The 21,450-nt window shown below is 47.4% G+C and overlaps 2 protein-coding genes and 1 pseudogene across 2 annotated transcripts; 2 read left to right on the plus strand and 1 right to left on the minus strand.

Annotated features, from left to right (window-relative positions):
• Nucleotides 1–262: 262 nt before the first annotated feature.
• On the plus strand, nt 263–1,299 carry LOC138842950 (uncharacterized). The gene is made up of 2 exons (XM_070047073.1): nt 263–581; nt 722–1,299. The coding sequence occupies exons 1-2, from the start codon at nt 263–265 to the stop codon at nt 1,297–1,299; spliced, it is 897 nt and encodes a 298-aa protein (XP_069903174.1).
• Nucleotides 1,300–6,747: 5,448 nt separating this feature from the next.
• LOC138842951 (mucin-22-like) lies at nt 6,748–8,538 on the minus strand. Its single transcript, XM_070047074.1, has one exon. It carries the CDS (start codon nt 8,536–8,538, stop codon nt 6,748–6,750), a length of 1,791 nt encoding a protein of 596 aa, XP_069903175.1.
• Nucleotides 8,539–14,733: 6,195 nt separating this feature from the next.
• Nucleotides 14,734–21,418, plus strand: LOC115847789 (uncharacterized protein C2orf78-like; annotated as a pseudogene).
• The last annotated feature ends 32 nt before the right edge of the window (nt 21,419–21,450 follow it).

Raw genomic sequence — 21,450 nt, forward strand, 5'->3', positions numbered from 1 at the left:
ATCACCGTGAGCACTGTCACCATGAGCCCTATCACCGTGAGAACTGTCACCATGGGAAGTATCACAGTGAACACTGTCACTATGGGCACTATCACTGTGAGCACTATCCCCTTGAGAAATATCACCGTGAGCACTGTCACAATGAGTACTGTCACCATGTGCACTGTAACCATTGGCACTATTACCGGAAGCACTATCACCATAAGCGCTGTCACCATGTGCCATGTCACCATGGGCACTCTCACCACTTTGCACTGTCACCATGTGCACTACCATCATGGGCACTGCCACCATGAGCACTATCACCATAAGCACTGCCACTGTAAGGGCTTTCACCATAAGCACTGTCACCATGGGCACTGTAACCATGGGCACTATCACTGTGAGCACTGTCACCATGGGCACTACCAACATGGGCACTCTCAACGAGAGCACTGTTACCATGAGCACTGTCATCGTGTGCACTGTCAGTATGGGCACTATCACAGTGAGCACTGTCACCATGAGCACTGTAACTATGGGCACTATCACCGTGAGCACTATCACCATGAGAAATATCACTGTGAGCACTGTCACCATGAGTACTGTCACCATGTGCACTGTTACCATTGGCACTATTACCGAAATCACTATCACCATAATCGCTGACACCATGAGCTATGTCACCATGGGCACTGTCACCACTTTGCACTATGACCATGTGCACTACCACCATGGGCAGTCACCATGGGCACTATCACCGAATTCACTGTCACCATGGGTACTTTCACCATGGACACGGTCACCATGAGAACGGCCACCATATGCAATGTCACCACGGGGATTATCATCGTGAGCACTGTAAAAATGGGCACTGCCATCCTGGGCACTGTCATCATGGACACTGTCACCATGAGCACTGTCAACATGGTCTTTGCCACAATGTGCACTCTTACAATGGTAACTGTCACCATGTGCAGTGTCACCATGTGCACTGTCGCCACGAGAAATGCCACCTTGGGCAATGCCACCATGAACACTGTCACTATGAGAACTGTAACCATGAGACCTGCCACCATGGGCAGTTTCACCATGAGTAATGTCAACATGGGTTTTGTCACCATGGGCACTGTCACCATGAACACTATCACCATGAGCATTGGCACCATGGGAACTGGCACCATTGGGCCTGTCACCACTAGCACTGTAACCATGGGGACTTTCACCATGAGCACTGTTACCGTAGTAACTGTCAGCATGGGCATTGTCACCCTGGGCACTGTCACCGTGGACACTGCCACAGGAGCACTATCACCATGAGCACTGCTATCGTGAGTACTATCAGCATAAGCACTCTCAACATGCACACTGTCATGATGGGCAATGCCACCATGGGCACTGTCACCATGAGCAGTGTCACAATGGTCTTTGCCACAGTGTGCACTGTTACAATGGGAACTGCCACCATGTGCATGATAACCATGAGCACTGTCATCGTGGTGACTGTTACCATGGGAATTGTCACCGTGAGCACTGCAACAAAGGGCACTGTCACCATGAGCACTGTCACCACGCGCAATGCCACCATGGGCACTTTCACCATGAGAACTGTCATCATGGGTATTTTCACCATGAGCACCGTCACTGTGAGCACTATCTCCGTGAGCAATGTCACCATTGTCACTTTCACCATGGGCAATGTCTCCATGGGCAGTGACACCATGGGCACTGCCACCATGGGAACTATCATGGTGTGCACTGTCACTGTGAGCACTATCACCATGAGCACTGTTACCGTGAGCCCTATCACAGTGAGAACTGTCACCATGGGAACTATCACCATGAGCACTGTCACCAAAGCACTCTCATCATGGGCACTATCACCGTGAGCACCGTCACCACGAGCACTGTCATCGTGTGCACTGTCAGCATGTGCACCATCACCGTAAGGACTATCATTGTAAGCACTGTCACCATGAACACTGTCACCATGGGCAGCCTCACGATGGGCACTACCACAATGGGCACTATCACGGCGTGCACTGTCACAGGGAGCACTGTCACCATGTGCACTTTCAACATGTGCATTATCACTGTGAGCACTATCACCATGAGAAATATCACTGTGAGCACTGTCACCATGAGTACTGTCACCGTGTGCACTGTAACCATTGACACTATTACCAGAAGCGCTATCACCATAAGCGCTGTCACCATTAGCTATGTCACCATGGGCACTGTCAACACTTTGCACTCTCACCATGTGCACTACCACCATGGGCACTGTCACCATGGGCACTATCACCGAATTCACTATCACAATGGGTACTGTCACCATGGGCACTATCACCATGGGCACGGCCACCATGAGCACTGTCAACATGGTCTTTGCCGCAATGTGGACTGTTACAATGGTAACTGCCACCATGTGAAGTGTCACCATGTGCACTGTAACTACGAGCAATGCCACCTTGGGCAATGCTACCATGAACACTGTCACAATGAGAACTGTAACCATGAGTCCTGCCACCATGGGCACTTTCACCATAAGCACTGCCACCATGGGTTTTGTCACCATGGGCACTGTCACCATGGGCACTGACATCATTGGGAGTGTCACCACTAGCAGAGTAACCATGGACACTTTCACCGTGAGCACTGTCACCGTGGTTACTGTCATCATGGGCACTGTCACTGTGAGCATTGTCACCCTGAGCCCTGCCACCATGTGCACTGTTACAATGGGCACTGTCACTGTGAGCACTGTCATCGTGGTCACTATCACCATGGGAATTGTCACCATGAGCACTGTGACCATGGGCACTGTCCCATGAACAGTTTCACCATGAGCACTGTCACCATGAGCACTGTCACCACGCGCAATGCCACCATGGGCACTTTCACCATGAGAACTGTCATCATGGGTATTTTCACCATGGGCACCGTCACTGTGAGCACTATCTCCGTGAACAATGTCACCATTGTCACTTTCACCATGGGCAATGTCACCATGGGCAGTGTCACCGTGGGCATTGCCACCATGGGCACTATCACAGTGTGCACTGTCACCATGAGCACTGTCATCATGTGCACTGTCATCATGGGTACTATCACCGTAAGCACTGTCACCATGAGCAATGTCACCATGGGCACTGTCACCATGGGCAGCATCAAAATGGGCACTTCCACCATGGGCACTATCACGGTGTGCACTGTCACTGTGAGCACTGTCTTCGTGGTCACTGTCACCATGGAAATTGACACCGTGAGCTCTGCAACCAAGGGCACTGTCACTATGAACAGTTTCACCACAAGCACTGCCACCATGAGCACTGTCACCATGCACACTTTCACCACGCGCACTGCCACCATGGGCACTTTCACCATGAGAACTGTCATCATGGGTATTTTAACCATGGGCATTGTCACCGAGAGCACTATCTCGGTGAGCACTGTCATGAATGTGTCACCATGTGCAATGTCCCCATGGGCATTTTCACCATGGGCACTGCCACCATGGGAACTATCATGGTGTGCACTGTCACAGTGAGCATTATCACCGTGAGCACTATCACCATGGGCACTATCACCGTGAGTACTGTTACCTTGAGCCCTGTCAGAGTGAGAACTGTCACCATGGGAACTATCACCATGAGCACTGTCACCAAAGCACTGTCATCATGGGCACTATCACCGTAAGCACTATCACCATAAGCAGTGTCACAATGAGCATTGTCACCATGGGCACTGTCACCATTTTACACTGTCAACATATGAACTACCACCATGGGCACTGTCACCATGGGCACTGCCATCATGGGCACAGCTAACATGGCAACTGTCACCATGGGCACTATCAACACGGGTACTGATACCATGGGCACTATCACTGTAGTCACTGTCACCATGGGCTCTGTCATAGTGGACACCATCAACATGGGCACGGACACTATGTGCATTCTCACAATGGGCACTATCACCATGAACACTGTCACCATGGGCACTGCCATCATGGGCACAGCCACCATGGTAAATATCACCATGGACACTATCAACACCGGCACTTTTACCGTGGGCACTGTTATAGTGGGCACTGTCACCATGGGCATGACCACTGTGAGTAATGTCACCATGGGCACTCTCACCATGGGCACTGTCCCCATGGGCACCAATACCATGAGCACTGTCACTATGGGCACTGTTACCATAAGAAGTTTCACCAGGGGCACTACCACAATGGGCACTGTCACCATGGTATATGCCACCATGGGCATGGTCACCATGTTGCACTGCCAACATGTGAACTACCACCATGGGCACTGTCACCATGAGCACTGTCACCATAGGCACTGTCACCATGGGCACTCTCAACATGGCCACTATCACCTTGAGCACTGGCATTATGGGCATTTTAACCATTGGCACTTTCATCGTGAGCTCTGTTCCCATGGGCACTATGACCATGAGCACTGTCACCATGAGTACTGTCACCATGGGCACTATCACCATGAGTATTCTCACCATGGACAGTGTCACCATTTTCAAATGACACCATGGGCCCTACCACCATGGGCACTGTCATCATGGACACTATCACCATGAGCACTGTCACCATGTGTACTGTCAGCTTGGGAACTGTCTCCATGGGCACGGCCACCAAGTGTATTATTACCATGTGCACTATCACCATGAGAACTGTCACCATGTGCACTGTCACTGTGAGCACTGTCATTATAGGCACTGTCACCGTGAGCACTTTATCCAAGGGCACTTTCACAATGGGCAATGTCACCGTGAGCACTGTCACAATGGGCACTGTAATCTTGGGCACTGTCACTATGAACACTCTCACCTTGGGCAATGTCAACATGGGAAGTATCACCTTGGGCATTGTCCACATTGGCACTGTCACTGTGGGCACTGCAACCGTGAGCACTATCACCAAGCGCACTGGCACCATGGGCACTGCCACCATGAGCAGTGTCACTGTGAGCAGTCACCGTGAGCAGTCACCATGAGCACAGTCATCATGGGCACTATCACTATGAGCAGTCTCACCATGGGCTGTGTCACCATTTTGCAATGACACCATGTGCCCTACCACCATTGGCACTCTCACCATGGGCACTATCACAGTGAGCGCTGTCACCATGTGCACTGTCACCATGTGCACTATCACCATGAGCACTGCCACAGTGAGCACTAGCACCATAAGCACTGTCACCATGGGCACTGTCACCAGGAGCACTATCACCATGGGTAATGTCACCATGGGCACTGCCACCATGAGCACTGTCACCATGAGCACTGTCACCATGGGTACTGTCATCATGGGCACTGTCACTGTGAGCCCTATCACTGTGAGCACTGTGAGCCTGGGCGATCTCACCATGGGCATTTTCCCTGTGAGCACTGTCACCATGGAACTATAACCATGGGCACTGTCATGGTGGGAAGAGTCACTATGGGCCCTATCACCGTGAGCACTCTCAACATGGGCACTAACACCGTGAGCACTGTCTCCATGGGCACTATCACCATGAGCACTGTCACCATGGGCACTGTCACCATGGGCACTCTCACCATGGGCAATGTCACTTTGAGAAATCTCACCATGGGCAGTGTCACCATGGGAACTTTCATCATGCGCATTGCCACTGTGAACACTGTCACCATGGGTACTGTGACTGGGCAATGTCACCATGGGCACTGTCACCGTGCGCACCAACACCATAGTGTACGTCACCATAGGCACTACAACCATGGGCACTATCACCATGAGCACTGCCACTGTGAGCAGTATCACCATAAGCACTGTCACCATGGGCTCTATCACCATAAGCACTGTCACCATGGGCTCTATCACCATGGGCACTGGAACCATGGGGACTCTCACCATGAGCACTGTCACCATGAGCACTGTCACCGTGGTCACTGTCATCATGGGCACTGTCACCGTGAGCACTCTCACCATGGGCACTCTCATTGTTGGCACTCTCACCATGGGCACTGTCATCGTGGACACTATCACCATGAACACTGCTACTGTGAGCACTATCACCATAAGCACTGTGACCATGGGCAATGTCACTATGGGTACTGCCACCATGGGCACTATCACCGTGTGCACTGTCACCATGGGCAATCTCACCATTGTGCACTCACCATGTGAACTACCACCATGGGTACTATCACATTGGGCACTATCTCCATGAGCACTGTGACCAAGAGCACTGTCACCATGACAATTCTCATGGTGACAGTGCTCATGGTGACTGTACACTCGGTGATAGTGCCCATGGTGGCAGTGCCCATAGTGACAGTGCTCAAGGTGATAGTGCCCATGGTGACTGTGCTTATGGTGATAGTGTTCATGTTGGCAGTGCTCATGGTGATATTGCTCAGGTGGCAGTTCCCATGGTGACAGTGCCCACAGTGATAGTTCCCATGGTGACAGTGCCCGCAGTGATAGTGCCCATGGTGATCGTGCCCACGGTCACAGTGCCCATGGTGACAGTGCCCATGGTGACAGTGCTCACTGTGATAGTGCCTATGGTGGCAGTGGCCACGGTAACAGTGCCCATGTTGACAGTTCTCATGGTTGCAGTTCCCATGGTGTCACTGCCCATGGTGACAGTGCTCACAGAGATAATGCCCATGGTGGCAGTGCACATAGTGGCAGTGCCTATGTTGACATTACCCATGGTGACAGTGCTCTCAGTGATAGTGTCTACGGTGAGAGTGCCCATGGTTTTAGTGCATATGGTGTCAGTGCAAAGGGCTGACAGTGCCCATGGTGACAGTACTCCCGGTGATAGTGTCAATGGTTTCAGTGCCCATGGTGACAGTGCTCATGGTTACAGTTCTCAAGGTGATAGTGCTCATGGTGGCAGTGCTCATGGTGACATTGCTCAAGGTGGCAGTGCCCATGGTGACGTTACTCTTGCTGACAGTACTCATGCTGACAGTGCTCATGGTTGCACTGGACAAGGTGATAGTGCCCATGGTGGCAGTGCTCATGGTGACATTGCTCAAGGTGGCAGTGCCAATGGTGACAGTGCCCATGGTGGCAGTGCTCATGGTGATCATGTTCACAGTGTCAATGCCCATGGTGACAGTGCTTATGGTGAAAGTGCTTACGGTGTTAGTGCTTATGGTGATAGTGCTCACGGTGATAGCGCCCTGGGTGACAGTGCTCATGGTGACAGTGCCCATGGTGACAGTGCTCATGGGGTCAGTGCTCAGGGTTGCAGTACCCATGGTGACAGGGTTCACAGTGACTCTGCTGATGGTGGTAGTGCCCATGGTGACAGTGCTATCGGTGACAGTGCCCATGGTGGCAGTGCCCATGGTGACAGTGTCAATTGTGACAGTGCTCATGGTGATAGTGCACACGGTGGTAGTGCCCATAGTGAAAGTGCCCATGGAGACAGTGCCTATGGTGAAAGTGCCCAGGGTCACACTGTCCATGGTGACAGTGCTCATGGTGACAATGCCCATGGTGATGGTGCTCATGGTTAAACTGCCCATTGTGACAGTGCCCATGGTGATAGTGCCAGTGGTGACAGTGCTCACGGTGAAAGTGCCCATGGTGACATTGCCCACAGTGATAACGCTCAAGGTGACAGAGCTCACGGTGATAGTGGCCATGTTGACAGTGCCCTTGCTGAGAGTGCTCATGGTGATATTGCTCATGGTGACAGTGCCCATGGTGAGAGTGCTCATGTTGAGATTGCTCATGATGACAACACTCATGGTGGCAGTTCCCATGGTTACAATGCTCATTGTGGCAGTGCTCATGGTGATAGTGCTTATGTTGACAGTGCTCCCAGTGACACTGTCAATGGTTTCAGTGTCCATAGTGACAGTGCTTACAGTGATATTGCTCACGGTGGCAGTGCTCCTGGTGATACTTCTCAGGGTGACAGTATGCACAGTTCCCATGGTGAGTGTGCCCACTGTGACTTTTCCCATGGTGACAGTGCCCACGGTCACAGTCTCCATGGTGAGAGTGTGCATGGAGACAGTGCACATTGTGACATTTCCCACAGTGAAAATGCCCATGGTGACAGTGCTAACGATGACAGTGCCAATGGTGACAGTGCCCATGGTGACAGTGCCCATGGTGATAGTGCCTATTGTGACAGTGCTCATGGTGACAGTGCCCATGGTGAGAGTTCTCATGGTGACAGTGCCCATGGTGACAGTGACCACAGTGACAATGCCCATGTTGACAGTGCTCACAATTAAAATGCTCATAGTGACAGTGCCCATGGTGATACTGCCCATGGGGTCAGTGCTCACAGTGAAAGTGCCCATGGTCACATTGCCCACTGTGATAGTGCACAAGGTGAGAGTGCTCACAGTCTTAGTGCCCATGGTGACAGTGCCCATGGTGATAGTGCTCATGGTGATAGAGCCCATGGTGACAGTGCCCATGGTGGCAGTGCCCATGGTGACCATGTTCACAGTATCAATGCCCATGGTGACATTGCTCATGGTGACAGTGCTTACGGTGAAAGTGCTTACAGTGCTAGTTCTTACGGTGATAGTGCTCATGGTGATAGCGCCCTGGTGACAGTGCTTATGGTGACAGTGCTCATGGTGAAAGTACCCATGGTGACATTGCTCATGGTGACAGTGATCATGGTGATAGTGCCCATGGTGACAGTGCTCATGGGGTCAGTGCTCAGGGTTGCAGTACCCATGGTGACAGGGTTCACAGTGACTGTGCCAATGGCGGCAGTGCCCATGGTGACAGTGCTCATGGTGACAGTGTCCATGGTGACAGTGACCACAGTGTCAGTGCTCACAGTGATAGTGCCCATGGTAACAGTGCCCATGGTGACAGTGCTCACGGTGATAGTGTGCATGGTGACAGTGCACATGGTGACATTGCCCATGGTGAGAGAGCTCACAGTGAAAATGCCCATGGTGACATTGCTCATGGTGACAGTGCTTACATTGAAAGTGCTTACGGTGATAGTGCTCATGGTGATAGTGCTCACAGTAGCAGTGCCCAGGGTGACAGTGCCCATGGTGATAGTGCCCATGGTAATAGTGCCAACAGTGACACTGCTCAAGGTGATAATGCCCATGGTTACAGTTCCCATGGTGCCAGTTGCAATGGCAATGCCCACTGTGGCAGTGCCCATGGTGACAGTGCCCATAGTGACAGTGCTCATAGTGACAGTGCTCATTGTGGCAGCGCCCATGGTGAGAGTGCTCGTGGTGATAGCACCCATGGTGACAGTGCTCATGGTGACAGTACTCATAGTGACAGTGCTCATGGTGGCAGTGCTCTTGGTGACAGTGCTCAGGGTGATAGTGCCCATGGTGCCAGTGCTCTTGGAACAGTGCTCATGGTGATAGTACTCATGCTGACAGTGCCCATGGTGGCAGTGCCCATGGTCGCAGTGCTCATGGTGATAGTCACAGTGGCAGTGCCCACAGTGACAGTGCCCATTGTGATATTGCCCATGGTGATAGTGGCCATTGTGACAGTGCCCAGGGTCAGAGTGCCCATGGTGACAGGGTTCACGGTTACAGTGCCCATGGTGACAGTGCTCATGGTGACAGTGCTCATTGTGGCAGTGCTTATGGTTGAAGTGCCCATGGAGACAGTTCTCACAGTGGAAGTGCCCATGGTGGCAATGCCCATGGTGACAGCGCACATGGTAACATTGCCCATGGTGACCCTGCTCAAGGTGATAATGCCCATGGTGACGGTGCCCATGATGGCAGTTCCCATGGTGACAATGCCCACTGTGGCAGTGCCGATGGTGACAGTGCACATGGTGACATTGTCCATGGTGACAGTAGTCACAGTCATATTGCCCATGGTGACAGTGCCCATAGTCGCTATACCCATGGTGACAGTGCTCACGGTGATAGTGTCCATGGTGACTGTGCTCATGGTGGCGATGCCCATGGTGACAGTACCGATGGTAACAGTGCTCTCGGTGATAGTGCCCATGGTGCCAGTTTCTACAGTGACAGTGTCCATGGTGGTAGTGCACATGGTGGCAGTGCAAAATGCTGACAGTGCCCATGGTGACAGTGCACACAGTGATAGTGTCCATGGTGACTGTGCTCATGGTGTCAGTGCTCATGGTTGCAGTAACCATGTTGACAGTGCTCACAGTGACAGTACTCACAGTGACAGTACCGATAGTGACTGAGCTCACGGTTATAGTGCTCACGGGAATATAGTTCACGGTATTAGTGCCCATGGTGACTGTACTCATGGTGAAAGTGCTCGCGCAGCTTTGGATTTGGCCCCTCCTCTGCATGTAGGTCGCATGAGGGTGTCTGTTCTTCACTCAGGACGGGGTTAAAGGAGCCACTGATTCCGGGGCTCTGGCTCACTCAGGCCGTGTGGACTGAAGGGTATGGATATGGGGTGAGCCTGCGGCGGCAGAGGCCGAGATGATGTTGCACCTGCCAGAGGCGCGCTGTGTGTTCTCCCGGGGAAGTTGTCCCTGGATCACGGGACCCTGGCAGTGACGGGCTGCAGAAGTTCCCGGGAGGGGAGGTAGGGATAGTGACCTGTGCTCGCACACAGGCTTCTTGGTGGCTGCAGCAGCAGCCTTAGCGGCTCATGCCCGTCTCTGGGGTCCTCACTGATAGCCACGTCTCACGCCCTTCTCTGGAGCTCCTTTAAGCAGTGCTCATAATCCCCTCTCGTCGCGAACCAGGAAACAGAGGCAAGAAAGAGTCTCTTGTCTCTTTGGCAGCTGCAGACATTTCCGGACTCCCTCCTGGATAGCCGTGGCACACTAACCCCTTCAGGCTATGTTCATGCCGCCAACCCCAGTCCTCTCCCTGCGATCTAAGCTCAGAAGCCCAAGTCTCAGCTCCCAGTCCCCGCCCTTCCCGGCGGGTGAGCAGACAATCCTCTGGGACTGGTGAGTGCTGGCAGGCACCGATCCTCTGTGCGGAAAACTCTCCGCTTTGCCATCCACACCCTGGTGGCTACGCTCTCCTCCATGACCCTGAAGCTTCCCCCCTCTGCCACCCGTAGTCTCTGCCCACAAAGGGGCTTCTAGTGTGTGGAAACCTTTCCTCCTTCACAGCTCCCTCTCACTGGTGCAGGTCCCATCCCTATTCTTCTGTCTCTGTTTTTTCGTTTTTCTTTTGCCCTACCCAGGTACGTGGGGGAGGTTCTTGCCTCTTGGGAGGTCTAAGGTCTTATGCCAGCGTTCAGGGGTGTTCTATAGGAGCAGTTCCACGTGTAGATGTATTTCTGATGTATCTGTGGGGAGGAAGATGATCTCTGCGTCCTACTCTTCCACCATCTTCTCCTGTCTCAATTTCTAATTTCTGAAAGTACCTTACATACACTGTTAGTAATCTTCACAACCATTTGAGCTGGGTAAACTGAGTCAGGAAGGTCAGAATTATTGAACGAATGAATGAATGAGTAAAAAGTTCAGTAGCTTTAACGTATCTGGGACAGTCATAGTCTAACCAATTTTCAATCCACAAGCATTTTTTACAATTCTGAAAACTTCCACATAATTGTAAATGGGACAATAGTAGTAAATTACTATTTGGATAAAGAAAAGATACAAGGTAGCACAACATAGTTTACCAACTTACAAACAGACACATTCAATTTGGTGCTAAGTCATGAAATATTCTTTTGCAATTTATGAAAAATATCCAATAGGCATGTAATGGCCAAAAAGTACAAATGATACAAATATCTATACACATGACAATGTACAAATTGTGACATAAATCTATCAGAAACTAGAAAATCTATGTTGGTCTTATAGTTCCAGCTTGCTAAAAGATACAGGCTTTGGGTGGGAACACAAAAAAATCCAGACCTGGCAGGGTTTCCAGAAAGTATGGGAACTAGCAAAGAGTATGCCTCTGGATGGCAGTGGGTCCAACATGAAATAAAACAGTGCCTTAATCGGTATGTTGTATGCTGGGATGGAAAATATAGGAGCAAGGGATATTTGGAGAATCAGACAGCTAAGTATTTGACACTAACAAAATCTACCAGTATCCCATAGGGCCTCAGGTACCATGCAAGGGTTTGAGGGATTCCAGTATTTAATTAAATCAAAATGTGACAATGGGAAGAATTAAGGACAGCCTCAGGGATAGATGAACTGGGTATGTTGCAACAGGACATGTCTCAGTTAACCTGATGGGTTCAAAATGCAGGAAGTGGGTATACGGGACAAGACAATACCCTAACTGTAAGAATAAAGGTTTCGGTCAGGGTAGGGCCTCATGTTCCTAAGTGTTGAAATAGAGCTCTTTAGTTTCTTCCTCCTACATGTAAGATTCTTTTAGAGGTTAAGATGATGCTGGGCCTGCAAGCTAAATTTAAATGGCTGGAATTAGGGAGAGAAAATAAGTGACATAGGCTCGGAACCAGGAAAAGCCGAACTAACGGTTTGCCTAAATAGAATTGAATGTTGGAACTGAATATTTTAATATGTAAACATTTTACTGATACCAAAATGTGGCTTACCACACTCCCCCCAATCTCACACTGCCCACCCTAACCTGCAGTAGCTATGGGTCCCTTGATTTCCATGGAAATATAGAGAAAAGAGACACTGATCTGGCTTGCAGGTATTTAGTAAGTTGTTAGCCTCACATCACATACTAGTATCATGTAAGTAGGCCATCTGAAGTAGGAAGCTAAGGGGAAAAACCTTGAAAAACACTTAAAATCTTAAGCCACATCTCTATACTACAACACCTTTCACAATTTCTTCTCAGATAAGCATCATCCCCATCAGTGAAAAAACTAGTATCTCATAATAATAAAAACAGGCCTAAATATTAAATGTGTGTCTTTGGAGGTCCCATCTATGGGATATCTTCCTGGTACTAGAAAAGTCGCCAGAAAGATCAATCTTTGCACCCCTCCCTGAAAGCTTACCACCAAGGAAAATGACTAGATCCATAGATTTCCTCCCTCAAACCAGCTTACCTCAAACATAAATCATTAGCAACTCAGCCTTTACTCACATTATCACAGTCACAAGAGTGGTTAGGGAGCAAAGCACTAACCACGGGAACTAAAACAGAGGTCACCCAGGCCAAGTTGGGCTGATGGCAGATATCTGCTCCTTACGCTTGGGTGCATAATGCGACTCGCCACAATGCCTTTTTCACAGACCCTTTTTAAAGTTTCTCCACAAAATCCAACAGGTCATGTTCGTTCATGATGCTTCGAGATAAACAATTGTCAAGAGAAAAACATGCAGTATGTCTTACAATGTTGCAGTCCTTAAAAATATGACAAGGAGATAACCATGTAGACAAAACCAGAGCATTTAAAATAATCTGTATTCTACAAACATACCAGTGAATGCTATTAATAAGGTAATATGACATAAAACAAAATGAGACATATATGTAAGACTGTTCCCTTTAGTGTACAGAAATCATGGCAGTTGCTGCACTATCGAGCTACTTACATCTATGACTGTCTGTTCTGGTAATACAAAATGAGGCCAAAGTGTGTCAACTTGTTTCCCACAGAAACCAAAAAATCTACATGAATCACTTTTCTCCTGTGCCCTTTCACCTTATCTGCTCCCAGTTCTCCACGAATGTCCTCTTCCTTCTCTAATTATTCTCCTCTTCATTTTGCTTGGCCTTGCACCCAAGCATGCAAGACAGAGAATCCTAGAGGTCCAAGATTCTAGAGTGGCTGTTTGCAAGGGGGAGGAGATTACAGTAACTGCCACACTGTATATACTTCTGTGCAAAGAAAAAGGGACAGTATTCAGAATGTCTCTCACATATAAAAGAGCTGGATGGCAGGATACCTGTGTGGCCCAAAGAATCAGAACAACCAAAGGCTGGAAGAGGAAAGGTCTGCAACCAGCTCTGTCTGCTAGCTCTCTGGTATTTGCTTCCAACAGGCAGAGTATATTTTGTGAAGCATCAAGCACTGAAAAGAAGACTCCTGCTGCTGGAAGATGACAGCAAGTAACATTCATGAGGGTAAGAATGCAAGATCAAGGTTTGTCCTAGACACAATGCCCATAATGGAAAAAAAAAAAAAAGAAAGAAAGCAGAAGAGAAATGTTAGTCCAACCTGGCCCATCCTCGCCCTGCCCAAGGAAGGTAGGAGTCAAGGAGACGAAACTAAAAAAGAGCCTTGGACCACAACATTCTCCACAAGGTACACTCAACAAACTTCACCCTACTCTTTAACTAAGTTACAAAAAGAGCTTCTTAATCCCTACACTTGCTCCTTAAAAGCTGCTATAAGTTCACTAATTAGACAGATACGATTTCAGAACAACTGTAATAGTTCAAACTAGATGGCTCTTTCCTTCCAAAGGATATTAATTAAGATATATATAGCTCTAAGTATATGATACATAAAATATTAATACTCTGTAGGATATAAGTAACTGTTAGTAAATTATATTAATGAATGTCTGTAAGAAATGTTGCAATGATTTTCCTAATGTAGGAGCCTGGGGGAGGTAAATTGGTCTTCTAGGATTTCCTCCCCAGAGCTCAGAAATTTAGGTGTTGTTTTAGCTATCCTACACTTTCTCCATCCACCCCCGCCTTCCTGTTGGGGATCAGACCTCCCTATTGGCTATCTCATACCTTGAAACTGCCTGCTTTGTGACATCATTCTCCTACCAAACCCACTACCACTTGGTAGAGTCTTGGGGTTTCCGTGGAGTTGTCTGTAAATAAATTTGGATCATCACAAGTGACCAGTGACCAGTAACCAATGACCTTTGTACTGGACACATGCGCCATTCAGCTGCAGCCACTCAGAAATGCTCTGGTGTTGTCTCCTCATCCCTTGTATCTGCAGTTGATGCTTCTTCTTCTTCTCTGACCATGTCAGGTAAGAAAAGAAACTTTTCAAAGTTTTTCATTAGATTTATTTTGCCCCTAAATTTACTAGTAGATTCAAAATAGCACGGAATAATGAGGGAAAGTATTGAACTAGAGCTCTGGAGACCTAATTTCAGTTTTGATTTTGGCATTTACTAACTGTGTGACTTTGGACAAATCATTGACTCTCTCAGAAAGCCTGATTTTTTCCTTATCTGTTACATTAGGATAATACATTGGTTGACCACTCTGATCCCTTTCTTTTCTAATATTGAGCCTTAAAGGGTACCCATGTAGAAAATGAAATCAGAGACTTCTCAAGAGTGTTTCAACAGAAAGACAGAAAAGCCAGGTGACAAAGAAAACTAGCAATATATACCAAGATGTTTCATCTCTAATGGTCTCCCTCCACTAATATTTCGACTAGTTGAAAAGAAAAAACAGGGAGAGAGGATGGAGAGTACTCGGCTATAGGGAGGTCCAGAGTCAAATGTAAGGAAGTTTAGGATAGTTTTCATCAACTTTTCACCAGAAAAGTCATACTCTGTTTTTTTTCTTTTACTGCCTCTCTGAATACAGTTGGTACTTGACAGTTTTGAATATAAATATCTTAGAAATATGTTCTAGAAATGATGCTTCCTATATACAAGAAACCAAAGTGGTTATCTAGGGGTCTGCTTTTCAATGTTTTATTCTTTCTAATTTTTAAACTATGTAGATGTTTCTCCAATTAAAAATTTTAAACGATATCTTCTAAATTGAATCAGAAGGACTATTTCCTTTGTGTGATATGTAGGTTCTAAGGCAAGGTTGCTTTTCATCTTTACAGTTCTTTCCTTCCTAACACAGAGAGCACATTGATCAACAGCCATCATTCATTTTTAGATCTCAGCTACCTAAGAAGAAAAAGTCAAGCCACACATCTCTAATTCCACATTGAGGGAATTCGCTGGCGGTCTAGTGGTTAGGACTCGGTGCTTTCACTGCCAGGGCCACGCGGCGTGGCAAAAAAAAAAAAAATTCCACATTTATCTAGAACAATATTGTGGAGTCCTTTCAATGTTCTTACGTTTGAAAATCTCTTTTAATTGGATTCTAGTGATGATGGTGTTTTTAGGTTTTGGGATGTCATCTTCTTGGATGCTGAAGATGATTATAATCTAAGCTCTAGGATAAATACAAAAACCTTCTTGATACTTTTTAAGCTTCCTTTCTGCTTATTATATATTTCTATTCTTTGAAACATATATTTCTACCAGGCTTAATACCTGTTACTTGCTGTGTAAAAATATGAATGAGCACAATAATGAAATTCTTTTACACTTATTATTTTGCTGTTTGCTTTGTACCAGTTTTCACTGAAATACTTGCCTGCATATATTGTGGCTACCTATACATTCACATTGATTGAATTTTGTTGCTTGTTATGCATTTTTACTGATATAGCTTCTCTGTCTGTATGTATTGGCTAGGAATTCATTCAAAATCACCTTCTATCGTGTTTTTTGGTTAATAGTATTCACTAAAATACAGTGGACAAAATTCACTTTCATAACATTGCACGTATGGTACAGAAGGTCATTTGTTAGTAAACTCATTATGCTTTGATACTTGCCACATACCCCAGTTTTCATAACTATGTATTTTGTTTTCATTATGTAATATGTTTTTCATGATTTTTCTTTGTCTTTCTAGAACTTATTGCATCTTCCTGCATATAAATCATACACAATATATCAGTTTATTCATGTATTAATTATTACTGCTATTATTATTGGTGGTGGTGTTATAACCACTTTATAGATGAGTAACCTGAAGTAATCAGATAATTTTTTCTTTCCAAAAGCACTTAAGAAATTCACTTTCGGGTAATCATTTTGAGGTAGGATGAGAAACCAGGCTTGAAGAGGGTAAAAATGACTCTTTAAATTTACCAGGTGGACTGAGCTATATGTGAACTCTAGGTAATAGCGTGGGAACTGCACAAGCAAAGTGAGACACTGAAGATTACAATGGTAATAGCTGTACTGTTTTCTAATGGACAAAAAAACTGCCTATAGTATAAGTTCTATTTCTCCTGCTTTCTGGCAGTATCATGCTCAGAGTAGCGTCCTGCCAAGGAAGTCAGGATACTTAGCTTCTGAAACCTGGCTAGGATACTAACATAATGAGAGAATTTGAACAAGTCAACCCGACCTCTCTGAGCCTCAGTTTCCTTCCTCATGACACTGTGAAAATAGAAGTTCTCTAAGGACCTCCTAGTTCTAAAATGCTTCCAGTCTAGGAAACAGCATAGAAGTCAATACTAGTGCAGGCTGAAGGGAAAGATAGGGTAGGGAGAAGGTTGCTTCCAGCCTAGAGAACAATGTCTGAACCATACCACTTGGGTCTTCTGCCCATCTGTGCCCAACATGGGAGCACAGGCAGTTAATACAGAAGAGTGTAAAACTGCTCAGTCCTTACAACCATCATAACGGTCTGATTTTTGGTTTCTCAGTAAGTATTGACATTAGAGGTGTCCTGATAGCAAGAATCTTAAGATAATGCTGTTCCTCAAACATAGTGAGAATTTATCAATCTCCCTGATTTTTTCATTACCCTCTTGTTCTTACAGAAAATTTCCAAAATCCACCTGTACTTGGAACTCTAAATTCTCTGCAGCACTCTCTTCCTGCGGTGAGGAATGCAACTTCCCTAACAGGAAGGGTCTGCAACTTCTCCAGAGTCTCTGCTCCTGCCATCAGTTCGGCATCAGCTACGGCTACCTCTTTCCAGACACTCATGGGTAGTGCCTACCTTCACCAACAGTCTAGCACAACTATGTTATCTGCAGTTACTGACCAGAGCCAGATCTCCACTTCAGCTGCTTCCTATCCAGGTGTTCTTGACTGGGACATCACAGGAAGCACTGAAAAGAATTCTTCTTCACTCGGCGACTTTACTCTGGCCATCACTGACCAGCACACAGCTGCTTCCTCCATGTTTATGGCAGCCCAGTATGATAAAACTGCAGACCCCAATAACATGGTCCCTCTATATCCATCACTTTCTGCCAGGCTTGCTCAGGGAACACCATCTCAAATTCCAAATCAGGGACACAGCCTGTCACTTCCCTACCAGGAAGGAAGCCAGGTATATTACTATAACTAAGGCACATTGGGGTCTTTACTGTATGGAGAACTTGGCTCCTGCATGCAATCCTATGGCTCTGTGTCATACACATGAAGTAGGGCCTCTGTGAAACCAGAAATGGTAATGGTACTAAAGGAGATTCAACCCACAAATATCCAACCACCAGCTTCCACCTCTGGAATCTACTACCCTGTGCCTGCTCAACCCATCACAGAAACAAGTTTTCAAGGTGAGTACAAACAGCAAGAAAGTTGAACAATGAGGTCAGCATTAAAAAATGGGGTCAAGTCTACAGCTGGAAAGTGGTGTACAGACAGGTAGAATTTAGATCCTGAGCCTTTAATAACCACTACCTTCGCTCAGGGCTCTCTGTTTTTAGACTCTATATTAGAACACCTAGGGCTTCCCTGGTGGTGCGGTGGTTAAGAATCTGCCTGACAATGCAGGGGACACGGGTTTGAGCCTTGGTCTGGGAAGATCCCACATGCCGTGGAGCAACTAAGCCCATGTGCCACAACTACTGAGCCTGCATTCTAGAGCCCGTGAGCCACAACTACTGAAGCCCACGTGCCTAGAGCCCGTGCTCCGCAGCAAGAGAAGCCACCGCAATGAGAAGCCCACACACTGCAACCAAGAGTAGCCCCCGCTAGCCACAACTAGAGAAAGCCCATGTACAGCAATGAAGACCCAGTGCAGCCAAAAAAATTCATGCATAACATAAATAAGTGCAAAAAAAATAAATAAAAATAAATAAAAAAAAAAAGCACACCTAATTGAGGTGGGAAGGTGGGAGGGACTCTCTAAAGGTCATCTATGCTACATGTACAAGAACCCCGAGAGCATACCAATAGGTACCACATTTTTCACTGTTGTAGCCGATCATTCCCCCTGTACTACCACAGTGTATCACTCCCTTCCCTGATCTACTGCTAGAGTCTCTTTGGAAGGTGTTTCAGATCTCTTATTATGATAGTGCCAGTTTACCTGTCCTCACTTCCTTAAATTATACGAGGATTTAAGACCTTGTGGTCCGGGATCCTGTCCAGAGCAAGTAGGCTAAGACTCTGTCTTTGTTTATATGTTTCATCAGGAAGGGCTCTACTCCCTCTCCTAGTTCATGGTGTGAAGTGTTCTTAGCCTTTCAGGAAAGTGGGGAGAATTGAAAGGACTCTATATGAGAATGCTAGGCTTTGTAAAACATTTCATTTTTTAAAAAATAAGACTCATTTTTTATTTGACTTCTAACAATCCTATGAAATACAAAGAAAGCCAAGAAATCAGTGACATGAAATGATCACCAGTAAGAATTACAACAGTCTCCGCTTATCTCGTAGCATAGGGCACTGTCTGTGATTCTTAAGAAGAGTTAGTAGAAATGCCTTGCCCATCTTGCCCCTAAGCACCAACACAGCAATCACGTAACTTGAAAGGTACGTGATTGCTGTGTTGGTGTTTAGGGGGAGCATCTCACTTACCAGGGAATGACTTCTACCTTGATTCCTTTGTAGGGATGGAGACTTCCCTGGTGATGAAAAATTCCCTGGGATTGCAGCCTCCAAGCCAGACATTTTGTGTGACACAAACTCAAGAACTCCCCAAGTCCTGCAGGGGCAGAAATATTCAGATAATTGAGAGTAACCCACCACCTGAACTTGGGGACATTTCAGGGACAGCTCCAGTCCAGAGTGCCAGTAGTCTCCTGGCCCTGCCTCCAGCTCCAAGCCAGGGAAAAATAGACAGGAAGCACTTGGAGGATATTACAACCAAGCTTTCAAAGCCTCTGGATGCCTACCAGATCCCAAGAGAAAACCAAGAGCCTCCACTACTCCCTTTAGATATCCCTGATATTCACCAGCTCCTGGCCTGCACCGATCCCCTCAGCCAAGAGGAGAAGCCTGGTTCTGAAAATACTGATCTGGGAAAGAACAGCCTGAGTCTTGAGGACCGAGGGACAGTTGAAAATGGGATGGAATCTAGCAGTGGTTTTGCAGATATTACTACACTGGCGGAGGATATTCACCTTCCCCAGCTCTTTAATTCTTTGAAAGACCTTGATCAATCCAAAGGTCCCAACGTGATCAAAGCCAAAGACACCAGAGCCATTAAGGCGAATCAGGTGCAGGAAAAGACAAGTGTCATAAAGGTTCCCTCTGATCAACCCAGGAAGAACAAACATAAAGCCTCTGAGCCTATCAGTGGTGCTCCCAAGGCCAAAATCCAGCCAAAGAATCCAGAGGGGGAGAAGTGGTTCTATGCAATGCTGCAGTCAGTGACAGGGCTCCTGTGAACATGGTCAAGGATTCTAAAGGCAAACCTCAGAAAGCTGCATCCAGAAAGATCAGCAAAATGAAGAGCCATGGACAGGAAAGGACCACAAGGACCAGAGGAAGAAAGAAGGCTGAAGAGAATAAGCAGTCAGGGAACAAAGTCAAGGCAGAAGAGAAGCCAACAATTCCCCAGACGAAGCGAAAGCAACACCAAACTGAGCTTATCCAAGAGAGCTTTAAAAAGCCTCGAACCTCCATAGGCATGCGCATGCTGGAGTCTGTGAAGGTTTTTCATGCACTGGGGAAGAAGAATGATAAGAGAACTGGGCTCTCCTCCTGTTGGGTCTTGGGAAATTCAAGCAAACCTAAAGACCCCCAGCCACCCCAGCTATCCAGCCATGGCGGAATACCCCATGTGAGGGTAAGGGTCCTGAGAAAACTCAAGTCGAAGCCCAGAAACCAGACAGCAGTGCTGAAAGAGAGTGTCCGTCTCCACCCCAGTATGAGCTGCTGCCTCCTGGGAAGGTCAAGTTGATATATCTGCCTTTTTCTGCCTGGGACAAGCCTCAAGCTCAACCTGCTCCTCGGAGGCCACAGTCTCTGGCCTCACATCGGCCTGCTGTTGCTGACCGTGCCCACCCTGCTTCTACTAACTCAGCTCAACCTGCTTTAGTGAGTTCATCCTAGCCAGCTCCTGCCTCTTTGCCAGGTCCTGCCAAACCATCTCAGCCAACTGTGACCAACCCAACCCAACCCAACTGGGTTGGACCGACCGTACCCAGCCTAGTGTCCCTCAGTCTGCTGCTCCTAGGCCTGCACCCTAAAAAACTTCATCTTGCACTTCTCTCCAGCAAGAGCCTGTTCCCCCTGCTGTGACTAAGCGCCAGTCCCCAGCCAAGCTCCAAACCCCATTTCTACTCCAAGACTTCAGCAAGCAACCAGTTCCATGGAGGGAACGCAATGTTCCTGAGGCAGTAATGTCAAAGCCCATCGAAAAAGAGCAGAGGCCAGAGCGGGAGGTCATGAAGAGGCGGGCCCAACAACAAGGTGAGAATGCTGCCAAATACACCTCTTTGGGGAAACTGCAATTTTTCATTGAGAGGGAAAAAGAAATGGAAATTGCTGACTACTACGGATATTTAAAGTAAGAGCTGCTAGGATTGTTGGTGCCACCTTGGGGACCAGCTGTTCTTCCATGTATAGATAAGATAGGTATAAATTTCTCTAT

Source organism: Globicephala melas, chromosome 13 (assembly GCF_963455315.2).
Source record: "Globicephala melas chromosome 13, mGloMel1.2, whole genome shotgun sequence".
In the NCBI taxonomy this organism is placed as follows: domain Eukaryota; kingdom Metazoa; phylum Chordata; class Mammalia; order Artiodactyla; family Delphinidae; genus Globicephala; species Globicephala melas.

What these genes read in the sequence shown, in the direction of transcription:
- LOC138842950 (XM_070047073.1), top strand. Translation starts at nt 263, where the DNA reads ATGTGCACTACCATCATGGGCACTGCCACCATGAGCACTATCACCATA. An exon ending in TGTGAGCACTGTCACCATGA is followed by an intron (nt 582 to 721) that starts GTACTGTCACCA and finishes CACCATGGGCAG; the next exon opens with TCACCATGGGCACTATCACC.
- LOC138842951 (XM_070047074.1), bottom strand. Translation starts at nt 8,538, where the DNA reads ATGAGCACTATCACCGTAAGAACTAGCACTGTAAGCACTTTCACCGTA.